Source organism: Histoplasma capsulatum, genomic scaffold (genome assembly GCF_000149585.1).
Source record: "Histoplasma capsulatum NAm1 scaffold_4 genomic scaffold, whole genome shotgun sequence".
NCBI lineage: Eukaryota > Fungi > Ascomycota > Eurotiomycetes > Onygenales > Ajellomycetaceae > Histoplasma > Histoplasma mississippiense.
Window position 1 is genome coordinate 186,837 of NW_001813979.1, and position 16,275 is coordinate 203,111.

Sequence of the window (16,275 nt, forward strand, 5' to 3'; positions counted from 1 at the left end):
TTCTTTTTTATTTTGTTTATAAAAACCATAGCGCCTAATCTTCATTTTTTCTTCTTGCTCTTGTAAAATCGCCAGGGTATGGAGGATCTGATCCGGCAAGCATTCCTCCACGTTGACGTAATTGGACCGCATGTTGCAGAGGGCCATTATGATTTAGTTGGCCCTAACGGCGACATCATCCTCCCACAAGTGTGGGAAACCGTAGTAGAGCCGGACTGGGCCATCACTATGCATATGTGGCCCATCCCGGACAAGCCCAAGAAGCCTAAAAAGACCAAGTCTCCGGATCTGCCTGAAGTACTAGAGGACGACCCCAATCTGGTTACCATCGTGGATCCGAAGGCTCCAGGTGCGCACCCTCCTCCTCTTCCTCCTCCACCACCACCCATACCTCCGCCTCCACCAGACGCCGAGGTCTTCATGGCTTCGGATCTGTTGCCATTCTCAGAGTCACTTGTTGACACGCTTCACATTCCAGCGGATGGACAACCGCCGCCACCGCCTCCCGGTCCTAAGAAACCACGTCCCCGGGAGCCCAACCCGGGAGCCTTCGCCATGTGGATGATAGGGAATCGAGGCAAGCTGCCTAACAAGCCTTTAAAAGCGGAAAAAAAGCCTGAAGTCGTCCCGCAGCCTCAGCTGCTGCAGCATGATGAACAATGCTGTGTCATGTAATGGGTGATTAGGTTGATTAACCGCAATGCAACAAGATAGCTCGGAACTCTCTCATCGATCCTAACCCTCTTCTTAGCCCTTTTTCCTTTTTTCAAAACTACCACGGATGACTGATCGGGTATATACAACTCAAGTCGAACAAAAGAAAAGCAAAAGTACGAGAGCATGTAAAACTGACTGGAATAAATAATTTGGAATTTGGTTTCAATCAATGCCCCTCAGGCAACTGGGCAGCGACTCCTGAAATACAACAGCGTCAATTCACCTGCACTTAACCAGCCGAACATTGATTAATATGAAAACTCGAGGAGCCAAAGCCCTATATTTGCGCGCCCGCAACTCGATTCGCTTCTAACTGTCCCCATGCAAGGTGTTGAAGCCGAAATAGCAACTCTGGACCAAAGAAGGTAGCTTTTGTGGCCTCCATATCTGGTTCTAGAAACACCATCGAATTCCCCCGTTATTGGTTATTTTATCAAACTATTCACGCGATAGTCCAATACTTCGTCTCTCCATATTCCCTATCCTCATCTCAGCGCTTCTCTTTATGTCCGCTCCACGATACGATACACTGGGCACTCATTCGTACCCTCGCCGCCTCCGCTACAATTACCTTTTTTGAGCTCATCATGTAGTGTTGTTGTTTATTCGAAACCACCTCAGTCACTTTGCAACATGAGGGAGCCTTCAGTGAGACATGGCTTTTTCCTCCCGAGTGAACCTTGGGATTGGTTTCTCATGCTCTCAAAAAGGACCCTGAAAATAGTCCATATCATATTTTGTTCTATTAGCCATGTTTTCTTTGCTGTTTCTTCTTTCTTTCTTTCTTTTTTTGGGAACGTGGTTTATGAAATCTATTGACTTCTTTTTGATGAATTGTTACGTTATGTCTTGGATACCATCTCTGCCTGCTTATATCTTATTTCTTCATTGATATTCTCCTGTATGTGCTGAGCGTTGTTGACCTTTTCTACTATACCTCTTAATCTACATACCCTGCCCTGCCTCTTGTTTCTTTTCATCATCTCACCCTCATCGCTCTTCTGCCTTTGAATGATTGAATGAATGTAGTGTGTGTACCCCTATCCATCACGAGGACGGCATCCAAAGGGGTTCCTTTATCTTCTATCGATTGACAGTCATAGTTTCTTATTTTAATACCCCTTGCAACTCCAATCCTACCATCTTGGAATCAGCATGTAACCAGCGACGACGGTTCTCCATTGGGCGACCGTTGGATATACGAAAAGCCTCCAATATTCTCTCTATGCGTATAATTCCGTATATTTAACCGAATATTAGAAGCAAAATCGAGTGTATAACACGTATAGGCCTCCTCCGTCTCTCATCCCCCTGGGTCTTTCAGATTCCAGCGTTCTAGATCTAACCGGCTTACCCAGGCTAAAGAGACAACGGAATTGAACGAAGTCCGCAGGTTGGGGGGAAACATGGAGCAAGAGCAAAATGAGGCATAAGTTAGACATGTCTTGTGCAATCAATTATGGAGTATGTACCAAACAAACCGCACTTTCACTGGACAATATAATCAGATTGATTTCGAGCTACCCAGGTAAATTAAAAAGTAAACATGCATGTATGTACTAACAGGCATAAACTTTTCTTCCGCCGCGACGGAATCCCAATCTTCAATCCCGAATGCGCTAATATCTATCCTGGCAATTCAATATACGCCGCTCTGCACGATTGTATTGGACTCAACCTTTTACTCTCGAACAGGTTACGTTCATCAAGAAAAACAGATGCCAATTGCAAAGAGAAAAAAGCTGCATGCATGCAGCCTAATCTCCCCCTCGCTTCTTTGACAAATCACATATGCTCGAAATATTAAAATCAAACCCCTTCTCTCTTAACACCTTCCATTCACCCTTGCAAACGTAACGGCTTAGGTCCGGCTATGCTGCCATCAAGTCGCACATCTGAATGATTCGTCGCCGACGGGCTGGGCCGATCAGCAGCTGTTGCCGATCGCCTAGGAGGCGGAAGAGGCGGCAATTCGCTCCCCAATTTGGAGCTAGCGGCACCGTCGACGTAGGCCTTTTCAGGATTTAGCCCTCGTGGCTCTACACCTGGTAGATCTGCACGACGGTAGCCTCCTGAGACGAACGAATTTATGTTCCGATCTTCCGACGTTTCGTGCCGGAGCATATGAGGTCCAGCTCTCGTCTGGGTGGCTCGTGTTGCTGTCGTCTGGGGTTCCAGGGAAATCGGCGTTGAGGACACTTGAGAGTGGTGGCTGGGGCTTGCATTTGCAAATACGGCCGTACTCGGACTTCGCGCCACGCCCGTACTCATAGATAACGGTTTCGTAGGGACGGGAGGAGCTCGTTTCTTGGGTACACCTACTTCTCCGTTGCTAGAAATTACCAAGCCTGACAAACTCTTACTTGATACTAAGGAGTTTGAGGACGGGTCGTCTTCTTTTTCAAAGTCGATTAGGGGCTCATTTCGCAAAGAAGTTGCTGGTCGTGGGACCCTTGGTTTCGCAATTTCTGAAGTGCCATCTACTTGGCTTTTAGCGGGAGAAGTGTCAGGGTAAGGAATGTGAATCCAATCCGATTCTGTGGTTGTAGAAAACGGATTCGGAGGCCGGTGTTGGTTAACCATGAAACCGGACGGTGGCTTTAAGGTCGATTTGGCTGGGAGACCTAGTGTGGGTTAGACCAAGTAAATAGCAAAATTAGATAGGTAGGATGCTTAGTTGTTACCTTGGTCGAGCCACCATTTATGGCGGTCAGAGCTAGCTGGTGGGAGATACGGGTCGATAGCATCAAACCCTATCAAATCCTGGTCATCCTCATCGTCCGTCGCCTCCGACCCGGAATCCATCTCACGACCATTCGCCACTCGATCCTGTTCAGCCTCGTAAAGTTGCCTGCGTATATGCTCTTTCAGATTTTCATTCACTATGCTTATTTCGCAATCAAAGGTTGCGTATACAGGACGATGGTCCGAGAATTTCAAAGGTGCGGCGTTATACTCCAGCAGGCGAATGTTTGCACCTTTCCACAGAATCCTGTCACACCAAGCTGGAGTACGAGCTTTTTCTCTGCGATCGATTAGCATAATGTTTGAATCCGAATGTTTCAAGGTGAAATAACATACGATGTGTCATATTGGTCAGTGCCGTTGTCATACTTATATGTCGGAGGGAATGTGATTCGTGCTTCTGAGTAGAAGGGAAATGTGAGGCCGGCAACCATTTGTAGATTGAGCTGCAGCAGTCAGAAAAAGATCAATTATGTTGCCCCGTTCCACAGAGATATACCTGATCATGTGAATACAGAGACTCGAAGTCTCCTGCTTTTATAAGCCCCCGCACAGTATCATCCGGCAAACCAATTCTGTAATTGAAGTCCCCGAGCCATATTATGGTGTCATGGTCTTCGATCGATCGATTTCTTTGGAAACGGAGCCCTTGGTTGATTGTCTGATAATCTCTATTCCGCTCATCGTAATTCGAAAATCCAGCCGCAAGGTGTGCTGTAACAAAACATATTCGAGTGTTCGAATACTGGAAACGAATGGCGCATCCACCTTTGTTACCGGCCATTCCGGACATGCCAGTCTTATCTAAATGTTAGTCGAAGCAAACTAGGAATGACATGGACATATTGAAGTAAGGACATTATACCTTTTTCACACTACCCTCAACAACTTTTATCTCGGAGAGCAATTCCGATTTAACAAAGATCAATAAAGCCGTGCCGACAAGTTGGCCACTTCGAAGCAAGACATATTCGCTCTCGCCCTTCCTATTAGCGTAGTCATTTAAGGTATGCTTAACTGCGTTCTCCCATATCATTCGATTCCCGGGATCAGTTGACATAATCTGTTGCGGGCTGAGCTCGACAATTTCTTGGAACCCGATGGCGAATATCGAGGGAGTCTCCTGCAAGTTGTCCAGTTGCGGCAATAGCCAAGGCGATAGGTTTGTCCCGTTGGCTCCATTGGTTCGCCCGTTGAGGTTGAATGTTCCGACCCATATTCGTACTGTTTTCGAGGAAGTATACTCTAGTGCTCGTTGCCTGAGAGCTCTGTTCACGAAATCACTGATGGGGTCATAGAGGTGCACGGTACTCTGTCCAGTTAAAGTACCCAGAAGGAGGTCTATAGTGTTTTGTCTCGCACTGTCGGTGAAAGTATTCATATATAAGCGAGCTGCGCTTTTTCGTATATCTGCAAATGCACCTGCGAGCGACATCTTGCCATGCCGGGTGTATGACGATTTCAAAGCACCAGAGCCAGCGTATATTTTGGACAGGTGGTCACCGTTGTCTGCCCACAGGGTTGAATGCCGCCTCCAAAAGTCATCAGAGGTTTTCCCACCTTGCTGTTCCAAAAATGATTCAAGAGCCATGCGACTGATAATGGTCTGAACAAGATTTGTCCTATCAAGGCAATCCAAGCAATTTGTTCGGAAAACCCCCTGCTGCTGAAGAATAACCGTCAGGCCGTTGTTTGCATCATCTGTCGAGATCAAGGTTTCTTCCTTCTGGGGGACATCTGTACATAAAAAGAACGCAAATGCGTCGGCCGAATCTTGAATCAAATGACGAATTATGGATGCGCTTTGGTAACCTGCAGGTCCCCTGGTTTCCGCATGGAAATCGAAATCTGTCGCCTTTAGAAGATGATGTTCTGATGATGTATTGGGATCACGGCCCTGCCTCAATGGGCTTCGAGAAATGTGATATCGGTATCGTTCTGACAAATCTGCCTCCCCAGGCTTTAGTTCCGTAAGAAGATTTACTATATGTACAGCACCATATATCAAAGACAGATTGTCAAAATGTTTGTCGAACGCAGGTTGGGAGGCGTCTGTGGACCTGGTAACTTGAATTTTCTGCCCTCCTATCGCAACGCTTTGTTCCCAGAAAATTGGAAGGGATCCCCGGACCTGTGTATACGAGAAACACATTCCCGGCGGAATCCATACTACGGTCTCGGTTTCTACGAAATTAGAAACATTCCCCTCGTCGTCGATACCGCGAGAATTGAACCTGGTTCCGGCCCTTCGAGAGGAGAGGCGCGATATCAGGGTCAAACTCGAGGGTAAATTCGAATGAGAATACCTCAACAGAGGTGTCGAAGCGGGGATGGTTAATGTGTGAACAAAGCCGCGAATTGCTGTGGTCAATATCCTGCATGAGTCGAGAGTGACCCGCTCAGCTTCCAACAAATGGCTGCGAAACAGCAACAGGGGCTCGATCATAAAGGAGTTCCATAAGAAATCCCTATCAAGGCTGTCAATATCAAAAGAAGAAATCTCCTCAGCTCTATTAATCAATCAATTAGTTTACAATCATTTCTCTCTTTTTTGTTCCAGCACGAACGTGAGTTAAAATACCTATCTTGAAGGCGGTCAGTGAGATTGAAGTCAACACTGAAGTAAAAACTACCATCGCTAAGGAGCTTCTTCAGAGGGAGGAACGGAGTTTCGGTGATAACCTCGCGGCCTTCATAGCCAGTTCCGTAGTCACCATCGTCAGAGGGATATGCAAAGGTTGATCTGGATTCATAATCCACACTATTATCATAATCGGAGCGGTTCAAACAGTCTGTTGATAAAAATTGTAAGAACACCATCAGGGACGATAGAACAATATTCTGGGAATAGACTAACAAAATTCTACATTAATAATCCTCTGAACAGTCTCTCCAGGACGCACAGTGGCGGCGTGTGTCGCTTGGGATATTGTGCAGAGAAAGATATCACTGTTTAGAGCGATCAGCCCGATTGTTCCGTGTGCACGACCTAGGGTTCTGTAGCCCGACAGGTCCAGCGCATCCAGACCGGCGAATTCGATATGGCATTTTGGCGGGCTAACATGGGAGTACGAGGTGGTTGAGGTCGATTCAGAGGTGATGGGCACATGGTGAAGGATCAAGGCATGGTCGTCAGAAATCAATGCTAACGCACGATCAGGGTGATCTTGACAGAGAATTCGCAGCGACATGGCTTCTGGCTCTGTCTTGTCCGTCTATGCAATGCGATCAATTGGCAGTAGCAATAATATATGGGGTTATAGGACAATCAGCTACCTAGCTGGCCGCCAAAGCTGGAAGACCAGCGAGAATGGCTGACCTCCAGTTATTCGAAGAACAGGTACTGCATTACTATCATTTTCTCAGCCTGGAGTGGAGTTTAGAATGCGATGTTTTAAAGCCACATATATGTATTGATATATATATAGAGATAGAGTGGCGTGTGTGCCTGTTGGTTCCGGCTGACGTTTATCGCAGTTGAAAAGTGTTGGAGTTTTGTCGATGTCGAAGTGGCGGAATGCGGGAATGGACCATATCTGGCTGTGGCAGCCAGCGACAAGCAGAGCAACCTGCAGCTCAATGGTACTGTGGGCTTTGTATTTAGATGGAAGCGTTTGTGTTTTTGGCATTTTCGAATTTTATTTTGGCTTCTATTGTCTTTGTGACATACTTTCTGCCTTTACGTTGTACTACATCTTAACTTGCAATTTCCCTCGCTTTTCGCCAGAAGCCGAGGGGCACAGTATGGAAAAGGATTTTAAGCTGTAAGTCAGGAAGCCAGCGTAAATGCATCGTGGTAATGAATTTAGTCTTTGTATAAAGAACACACAAAGTGGCTAAATATATAGATAGACCAACATAAGATACACATCTGTAGGGGAGGCCATATCCCTCCCAAGGGCCTTGAGACATGCCATCCATCAGTCCTTCGCATCCATTAAACACACAACTGTGGAGGGTGTATTAAAAGATAGAAACAAAGGTGCGAGTATAAAACGCCACCCCATATACTCCGTAGACGCCTAACAATTTGTAGATGAACATCTCCGAACACCAAGGAACGCCCGCGCGAAGTAACGTTCTAAACGTCAAGCAATGGAGCTCCAGTACCCTCACAAATCGCTCTTATCGGGGACCATATTGATAAATCGTAAAAATACATCCATAATCCATTCATAGGCCGCTGACTTTTGTCATTTATTTGAGGCGGGATAGCCGGCTCGTCAAAAGAGTGTGTAATTCGCCACTAGCAGCTTCATACAAATCGCTGAGTGTCTGCATATCGGCCACGATCTCTGCCTCGAGCTCTGTCCTCTTCTTGACAAGTTCTGCCAGCTGTTTGATCTGAGCTTTGCGGCGTTTCATGCTATGTGGAAAGGGATAGTATCGTTAGCGAAATTTGTCGATCTAGCGACATTGAAATGTATTCTATCAACGCAATTAAACGCAAGCTAGAAGCAAGTATCTTAAGAACCCACAGGGCCAATTTATTGGAATGAGCCATTGACTGAATCCCTTCCTCAGTCTTCTTGACTCGAGCTCTATGTTGCATACGGAGTTTCTGCCATTTATCCTTGTTGCGCTTGTCAACCTGTGAGAAATGATAGGGTCAGGCTGGCTCCTGCGAACATTGGGCTTCTAAAGCAGTATTAACAAGCAACAAGCAACAAGTTAGGTATGCAGGCGTGCCTCTCACAGCACAGTTCAGGTCCTTGAGCAGATCTGCAGGAGTTGACGAGATGCTGGCTGGTTCATGGTCCGGGTCGCTCCTCGAAGTGGCTGCTCTTGATGGGCGTCCATGCCGGCGAGGGGGGGGTTTCTTGCCTGCCATAAGTGCCTAGGATCAGAGCTTGAAACTGGTATATTTATTGGGCGCTGCTGGATGTTGTTGAAGGAAATTAGAGCCAAGTTGGACAAACCTTTATCTCAGTAAGACTCAGCCACTCCACTTTGAGCTAACCCAATCTGAACTACTACCAAGTTCTACTAACATCTGAGCCAATCAGCTGTCAAGGGCCTTACACTAAATCTAAATGAGACATTCTCAGCACACTCTTTGCATATTTTGTATAAGTGAGATTTTTCACATAAGATGATTCTCAGACTCTTTATGAGATATTATGTTGCAAGTACATGAGAAGTCACTGATTGGCTCAGAAGTTAGTATGACTTGGCAGAAGTCTAAAGGAGTTTAGTTGATCATCCTAATCCGAAAATATTGAGAAGAGAGGCTGAGCATGCTGAGATAAGACAAACCCACGAATCTTGTCGGAAAAACCAGCTTGTGGTCACGTGGACGTTCGCCAGCAAATTTATATAGATTTTTTTTTTTTTTTTTTTTTTTTTTTTTTTTTCTCGGAAGAAACCAAGTATATCTCCAGGACATTACCCCTCCAGCTTCCGTCAATCCCCCCAACTTACAATGGGGTTAGCCGGCCCTCGAAAGTCAGTAACTATTAATCCCAATCTGTGCCCGTCCCCCCCCCCCCCCCCCCAACATCCCTGGCTAACTCTGTTTTATCTCTCACCCTAGGAGGACCAAAATCTCCCACGATCCCAACAATACCGCTTGGTCCCGCTCGACCTCCGGCTATGGCCACAAGATCATGAGTGCCCAGGGCTGGACGCCTGGCAGCTTCCTAGGGGCCTCCAACGCCGCCCATGCCGACCACTTCACCGCCGGCAGTGCTGGCCATATCCGTGTCATTCTAAAGGATGATAATCTAGGGCTGGGCGCCAAACTTCGTGCGGAGGACGAGCCAACTGGCTTGGATGCTTTCCAGGGATTACTGGGCCGGCTTAATGGAAAGAGTGATGAGGAGCTGGAAAAGGAGCTGAAGAAAAGACATGACCGGCAGCTGGCTAATTTTGTTGAGAAAAGGTGGAAGACAATGCAGTTTGTGAGCGGGGGTCTACTGGTGCATGAAAAAATCCAGGCGCTTGCGGATGTGAAGAGCGCTGGTGGCGAGGAAGTACAAACGCCTCAAATCTCACATGATGAATTGAAATCGGAGAAAAGGCCGAAGAAGGCACGCAAGAAGGAGAAGCGAAGAGCCAGGGGTGATGATACTGGATTGGATCTCGCTGAGCAATCACCAAAGAGGAAAAGGAAAGATAGGAAAGAGAACAAAGAGAAGAAAAAGTCAAGCGATGACTCCTCGTATGCTAATCAGGGGACACCCTCAGAAGATGCACTCGTCGATAAAATTCAAAAAAAGCGGAAAAAACGAAAACAAAAGGATCCAGAACCTAGTAATACAGAAGTGCACGATGATTCTTTGCCTCCAGATACCCGCTCTGTGTCACAGGAAGAACAAGAGTCAAGATATTCAGCGAAAAATGAGAGTATCCGCAAGATTAGGGAGCATAGGCCGATGGGTCGCCAGTTTACCCGGGGTCGGCATATACAGCAAAAGAAACTGGCTCTAATGGATTCGAAATCTATCAGCGAGGTAAATTTTCACATATATTTGTCTTCCTGTTGAGCCATCTCGTCCATTGCTGATTTTACCTTCTAGATATTTATGGTGAAGTGCTAGCCAGATAGGGGTCCTCTGCATTACATTACAATGTACATAATGTACATCCGGGATATCCTTTTGGAACTCAGCCTGTGCGGCTACTGGCTCTGCTTTGTTTCCATGTTCATTTGGTTGTTTTGCTGGCATTCCATGATCCAACTTTTCTGTTCCTTACCACTAGTAGATCGTAGAGCTGCGATTCTAAAATTTACAAGCCTGCTTATTACAGGTTGATAAACACCTTTCCGATATTTATTATCTGTTAATTTGAATTGAATTGATATTACACGCCATACAGCGCCGGTGACAGGAGCCACTTGAGAAAAGTGAATAGGAGAAGTTGTCTTGACAACCTCTCCCCTACAACACGGCAACACTGCAATGAATATGTATGTAAACAAAAACATACACCAAGGCTGGAGTTCTTCTTTATTTGGTTCGTCGGGTACGTCTCCTTTTACATCTGGGTTCCTGGCCATCCTCTAGATCTTCCTAACACGTCCCAGCGGAAAACATGGACGACAGGATTCTTTCCGACCCTAGGCCCAGTCCCTGGCTGATCAGCTTCGAGGGCGGAGCGATAGCAGAAAACGCTCGTGGATCATCAGTTCGGGACCATATGGAGAATGACAAGCGAGAGCTTGGGTTGAGAATTGTGAGTCTTGACTTGATGAATGCCGATTCAACATCAAGCAGTCGTATCCACCCATATGACCCCGCAGGGATGGCTATAAGCAAGCATAGATATAGACTGTTGGCTTTGTCAGTCCCGCTGCTTCTGGCAATATTGACTCTGCATCTGAACATATAGGATAATCTCTCAGGCAGCTGTCTCTCCCCTCCTCGCATTAACAACAATATAACCACTGCGTCACCACCACGACCAAACGCCACCACTACCATTCCGATAGACTCATTCTATGCCCTCGCCGCGAGGGCTTACCAAGAATCCATACGCTTCCCGGATTCCCCGCCACCTTCTGTCTGGGCGCCTGGCGATCCACTCCACCCGTACTATACGCAAATCCTCAGCGCGTTTTTTGTCAACTTCTACGAGCAGCTCCAGCTCCAGCAACATCAACACCAGGGGGGCCCGACACTAATGACCAAAGATGCCTTCTATGCTGAGTGGCTCAAACACTCTCGCAGCGTCCTGGACAATATCCGCGCAGACTGGGGCAAGCAGGCAGGGGGATTCGGGGCAGGCTCGGCGACTGCGACGACGACCATTGCCATCAAAACGACAGCGAACAATACGGTGCATAGGACAGCGGCGAACGTTGCACTGCAGCAGACGATGTTGCAGCCAGTGGCACCGCCGGACGAAGGGTGGAGGAGAGGGGAGCCGCTGCATCCATATTACGTGCTCATGTTGGGTCGATTTGAGGATCAACTGGGCAGCCTGTTGGAATCAGAGTTTGGGGGATCCGTGGTGTTCGAGGAGCGAGCATTGCAGGCAGGGATCTTCGAGTTTGAGGTTATTATCATGCGGGAGTATAGGAAGATGTGGATTGAAATGTTTGGGTTGTGAGCGCAAGGGAACTGGAAGATCTGGTTTCTTGCCTGATGGGAGGAGATGAAAATGAGTGCTGGATGGCTCATCTACATTCAATGCCCAACGACCGCTGCAGCGAACGCTCACTTGAGGGGGAAATAGGATAGAGAAACGTAGCCATAATGCCCATGATACCCATAGTCATATACAACAACAACAACAACAACAACAACAACAACGCCGTCTTCTTTTCCTTCATATTGATATCTCAGTCCCATGATGTCATCGCCAAGCCCGCGCCAAGCCCGCGTTCTCGTGTATGACTTCATCCTCGTCTTCTATCTCAACCTTCAACATTCAACCTTCAACCTCTGGACGATCTCTGGTCGCTGAGGCTTTCTGCACTCCGGTTGTTTTCTCTCAGCCCTCGCGGCGCTCTCTCTTACTCCCCTTGCGGCCATGGGAGCTCCTTTATTCCTAGACTAGACCTTACATACTTACCTGGAGCTCTCCCTCCTGCTTATCCGCCCTCTCCGCTCCCTGCCGGAAACCCAAATCATGCGTTCCCGCTCTCCATCCCCCTCCGCTCATTTGACCGCGGAGCCTTCACTGTCTGAAGATCGGGCTGCGCTTGGATTGTCCCCGATGTCCTATGTCCAAGCCGTTGTGTCCCGTGAGCGTGGAATGTCCGACAACTCAGCTTTCCAGAACAGCGGATCCCCGCGCCAGATAGATAGCCAACCCTCCGGAGCACCGTCATTAGGTACGCAAGACCTCTCTCAGCGGAATGGACTCACATCGTCTCCTCTGCTGCGCGGAGCCCATACCCACCGCTGGGACTCAAGGTCAAACAGGGCAAATGGCTCTCAGGGAAGTGGCCCAAGGAGCAGTCCCAGTAATAAAAGCCGCCCAGGAGCTTCTGAACGCATCAGGTACGAAATCCCCTAGTTCCTGTCTTTCTTCTGCGGCTACTGCTATAAGTGCCATGGTTCTCTTTACTCCGATATACTAAATATTCTCTACGTATATACACGTGTGTGTGGGTGGTTTGTAGCTTGCGCTGGGCCCCACTGAACATCGGCCTTGACAGGCGGCTCCAAACCCTCGTCGTCCTCTGCCACACCATCTCCATGCCCATCTTCCTAACCGCCTTCTTCTTCTCCTGCGCCATCCCGCTCTTCTGGCCTCTCCTCCTCCCCTACCTGGTCTATATTTCTCTGTTCTCCGATACCGCAACCTCTGGCACTCTGAGCCGCCGTAGCTCCTTTCTCCGCTCACTCCGCATCTGGAATTACTTTGCGTCCTACTTCCCCGCGCGTCTCCACCGCTCTGTTCCCCTTCCCGCTACCCGCAAATACATTTTCGGCTACCACCCCCACGGCATCATCTCGCACGGCGCTTTCGCCGCTTTCGGGACCGAAGCGCTGGGCTTCTCCACCCTCTTTCCAGGAATCACCAACACCCTCCTCACCCTTGATTCCAACTTCCGCCTCCCCTTCTACCGTGACTACGCCCTCGCCATGGGCCTGGGCAGCGTCTCGCGTGAGTCCTGCGAAAACCTCCTCTCAAAAGGTGGCCTCGACAATGCTGGCATGGGACGCGCTATCACCATCGTCGTCGGAGGGGCTAGCGAGTCGCTCGACGCACAACCCCATGCCATCCGCCTCGTCCTCAAACGCCGCAAGGGATTCATCAAGCTCGCCATCCGCACGGGGGCAGATCTCGTCCCCGTGCTCGCCTTCGGCGAAAACGAACTCTACGAACAGGTCTCCTCCGATCAACACCCACTCATCCGTAGGGTTCAGCTTCTCATTAAACGAACGATGGGCTTCACCGTGCCCCTGTTTCATGCCCGTGGCGTCTTCAATTATGATGTTGGCCTGATGCCCTATCGTCGTCCATTGAATATTGTCGTGGGTAGACCGATCCAGGTTGTGCAACAGCATGATCGGGCGAAGATTGAGGAGACGTATGTTGATGAGCTGCATGCAAGGTATGTGCGTGAACTCCAGCGATTGTGGGAGGAGTATCGTGGTTTATTTGCTACAGAGAGGACGTCGGAGTTGGAAATTGTTTCGTAGAATAGTGGGGACTTCACTGGTTGTGGTCAGACTGATTTCATTCGAGGATTAGATGTGGGTGCGTTGTTCTGGCATGCATTGTAACATATATTTCTTTTCACTCTTCTGCGAAGGAAAGCGGGCCGCGTGGTTTTTGGGTCTGACGATTCGACTTGGAGCTTTTTGCTGGGTTAGTCTGTTTTTTCCTTCTATACCTGTCAGTGGAAATCATCGTCAGAGAGATACATAACGAAGATCATAGAGTATTTTTATTTGACCGTCTAGTGCTTGCTTGGCTATCATAAGTCCTTCTTCGCGTCCTTTGCATCGATGGCTGACATGATATAACCCTTTTCAACTGTGCACCATTGCAAAACCCTTGTCAGACAACAAGATGTCCTCCCAAGTGTAGCCAACGACCGAGTGAAAAAAAAAAAAAAAAAAAAAAAAAAAAAAAAAAAAAAAAATTGAAACATGAAACTTCGTGAGATGAAGAGGATGCTCGCTGCAAAACAATCAAGACGCCTGAAAAAGGGAAAACAAAAAAGAAAAAAAAAAAAGAAAAAAAGAAAAAAAGAAAAAATCAATGCCAGACAAGTTTTACCATACAATTCCCTTCCAATGCCACGTCCCATCGACATTCTTCCACCTCTCTTGCTCAATAGCCTTATCCCATCCCAGCATAACAGCTAGCAAGCGACACCCAATGCTACTAACACCACAGACAACAGCATCGGCTTGCCCCAGCACAGCTAGGTCGAGCAGATACGCCCGCCCAACCAGCTCGCGCAGGCGCAGCGCTTCTTTGGACGGGTGGAAACGGAACGCCTCCGTGTCGGTCACCTCTATGCTTCGTGGGCGCAAGTGTGGTTCATTCTTCGAAGCAGGAGGGCTCCCTTCCGCCCGCGGAGGCGGCGGCGCCCCCAAAGACCAGAACATGTCAGGGAAAAACCCGCCTTCCCAGCCTATGTTGCCATCCATCATGCCTGCGGTCCCGCCTTTTGCAGCTGTAGCGGCGTCAAGTACGGTCTTGCTCACTAGCGAAATCATCGATTGTGCCTTTTCAGCATCGGACATTTCCGCCGCTGAGTAGACGTCCGGGTCATCGGAGGCAATTAAGATTTTGGAAATTTCCTGGCCAGATGACGCAGCGGGTGTTGCGCTGTGACCGTGGAAGGAAATCATCATGTCATACGCAGCGTCGGTGTATGTTGCTAAAGGCAGGTAGGACTTCTGGTATTGAAATTCCATGGGGTGGCAGTCGCCGTGTCGGACGTGGACACCAACTTCAATACCCCCTTTCCTCCGTATTGATGTGTTGAGTTCTTTCGTGCGTAGTTCGAGATATCTAGCATCATTGCCCTTCAGGTGGAATAAGGCTTCATAGCCGCTGCGGAGGAAGCCGAATATTTTCTTTTGGCGCTGCACTCCTCTCCTGTGCCCGTCTTCGAATTTTTCATTGAAGCTGTGCCCAAAGGCCCAGCTTGTGGTGGCCGAAGATATGAGGAGGTGTTTGGCTTGATGTGGGCAAGGCACTCGTTGTGGCTGCGGAGGAGGACGACAAGAGGGCATTGGTGGGCGCTTAAAATATGTCGTGTATCGACCATAAGCCCAATTGGTATCATCGACAAAGAAAGCCCTTCCTTCGTATTGAGCCAAGCCATAACTCATCCATAAACCCATTAATGTCGCGCCCATCCCGGCATCGTCTGTCTGCATGACATAAGTCAAGGACTTCTCGCAAACTGGCACGTCGGGACTCTCCATGTACACCCCGCCGCCGACCACACCCACCCCGTTCTGAGAAAGTTTATGATAGCGCGAGTGAGGAAGCAACCCGTTGCGTTCCGCGTCGGGGATGTCCATGAAGTTCTTATCATTCCAGTAATACGCATGATGAGCAGCATGGGGAGTAGAGGCGGGCTTGTTATTTTTAATGTTTTCCACATTGTGCGACAGCTCTACTGCCTGCGAACAGATGCGATTGTAGGCGGATGGAGCCAAAGGGAACTCAAGATTGTGTGGTATCGAAATTGTCCATCGCGATCGCCCTCGTTGGTCCATCACCATCACTGGGCTGGGGCCCTTTGGAAGGTCATCACTACCGACTATTTCAAGGCGATCACCCTCGGTATGAACATGACTGAGAGCAAGGGGGAAACGCTCCGATTGCTGCCATGAAAACCCAAACCAAATAATCAGAACTACCCCGATGACCCAACTGAAAACTTGCCAGGCTCTCCTGGGCCATCTCGGGGACGGCTTTTTCCCGTGGCGGGGAATTATCGAGGGTAAACTGGGCGAGGGGAGCGGGGAATCAAGAGTAAACGGGAGTCGGAGGTGTTGTTTCGACAGAGGAGTTGGACCAAAGGTGCTCCTCGTCGGGGTCCGTCGAAGTGTCACGTTGTGGGAGCTATGGCTTGAGACAATCATCTTGGTAGGCATGTCGTCGCTCAACGACGGTTGAAGTGAAATAAACAAGAAAATAAGAAGAAGAAGAAGAAGAAGAAGAAGAAGCCCCCTGCCGAACGAATAATGCTGCTGAAGATCGGGAGCCTCTCTGCCTGGTAGCCCGCCACGGACGTCAACGAAATGCTCCTCCACTCACTCGCTATTCCAAGCGAAGATCCCACCGTGGCAAAACTAGACCATATGCAAAAACTTGCACTCCGTAATGGCATACCATGCGGGTAGGGCAGCCCTAGAACAAGCGGGATTGGTGCGCATGAAAAAAAAG

The 16,275-nt window shown here is 48.5% G+C and overlaps 7 protein-coding genes across 7 annotated transcripts in view; 5 read left to right on the plus strand and 2 right to left on the minus strand.

Annotated features, from left to right (window-relative positions):
- HCAG_04076 (predicted protein) overlaps nucleotides 1-675 on the plus strand; it is a gene marked incomplete at both ends in the record, with an annotated part of 2,292 nt that extends 1,617 nt beyond the window's left edge. The window contains one exon of the mRNA XM_001540186.1: nucleotides 76-675. Within this exon, the coding sequence (XP_001540236.1) occupies nucleotides 76-675 (600 nt within the window). The remainder of the gene's footprint in view (nucleotides 1-75) is intronic.
- A 1,881-nt stretch (nucleotides 676-2,556) lies between these two features.
- Nucleotides 2,557-6,653, minus strand: HCAG_04077 (conserved hypothetical protein; the record flags this gene model as incomplete). The annotated part of the gene is made up of 7 exons (XM_001540187.1): nucleotides 2,557-3,341; nucleotides 3,402-3,742; nucleotides 3,799-3,908; nucleotides 3,962-4,261; nucleotides 4,328-5,972; nucleotides 6,044-6,254; nucleotides 6,320-6,653. 7 exons carry the CDS (start codon nucleotides 6,651-6,653, stop codon nucleotides 2,557-2,559), a joined length of 3,726 nt encoding a protein of 1,241 aa, XP_001540237.1.
- A 334-nt stretch (nucleotides 6,654-6,987) lies between these two features.
- Nucleotides 6,988-7,403, plus strand: HCAG_04078 (predicted protein; the record flags this gene model as incomplete). The annotated part of the gene is made up of 2 exons (XM_001540188.1): nucleotides 6,988-7,226; nucleotides 7,340-7,403. 2 exons carry the CDS (start codon nucleotides 6,988-6,990, stop codon nucleotides 7,401-7,403), a joined length of 303 nt encoding a protein of 100 aa, XP_001540238.1.
- Nucleotides 7,404-8,884: 1,481 nt separating this feature from the next.
- On the plus strand, nucleotides 8,885-10,001 carry HCAG_04079 (predicted protein; the record flags this gene model as incomplete). Its single annotated transcript, XM_001540189.1, has 3 exons — nucleotides 8,885-8,907; nucleotides 8,996-9,914; nucleotides 9,981-10,001. 3 exons carry the CDS (start codon nucleotides 8,885-8,887, stop codon nucleotides 9,999-10,001), a joined length of 963 nt encoding a protein of 320 aa, XP_001540239.1.
- A 496-nt stretch (nucleotides 10,002-10,497) lies between these two features.
- Nucleotides 10,498-11,514, plus strand: HCAG_04080 (predicted protein; the record flags this gene model as incomplete). Its single annotated transcript, XM_001540190.1, has 2 exons — nucleotides 10,498-10,638; nucleotides 10,795-11,514. 2 exons carry the CDS (start codon nucleotides 10,498-10,500, stop codon nucleotides 11,512-11,514), a joined length of 861 nt encoding a protein of 286 aa, XP_001540240.1.
- Nucleotides 11,515-12,036: 522 nt separating this feature from the next.
- On the plus strand, nucleotides 12,037-13,559 carry HCAG_04081 (hypothetical protein; the record flags this gene model as incomplete). Its single annotated transcript, XM_001540191.1, has 2 exons — nucleotides 12,037-12,410; nucleotides 12,569-13,559. The coding sequence occupies 2 exons, from the start codon at nucleotides 12,037-12,039 to the stop codon at nucleotides 13,557-13,559; spliced, it is 1,365 nt and encodes a 454-aa protein (XP_001540241.1).
- A 278-nt stretch (nucleotides 13,560-13,837) lies between these two features.
- HCAG_04082 (predicted protein) lies at nucleotides 13,838-15,983 on the minus strand (the record flags this gene model as incomplete). The annotated part of the gene is made up of 2 exons (XM_001540192.1): nucleotides 13,838-13,888; nucleotides 14,148-15,983. 2 exons carry the CDS (start codon nucleotides 15,981-15,983, stop codon nucleotides 13,838-13,840), a joined length of 1,887 nt encoding a protein of 628 aa, XP_001540242.1.
- Nucleotides 15,984-16,275: the final 292 nt, after the last annotated feature.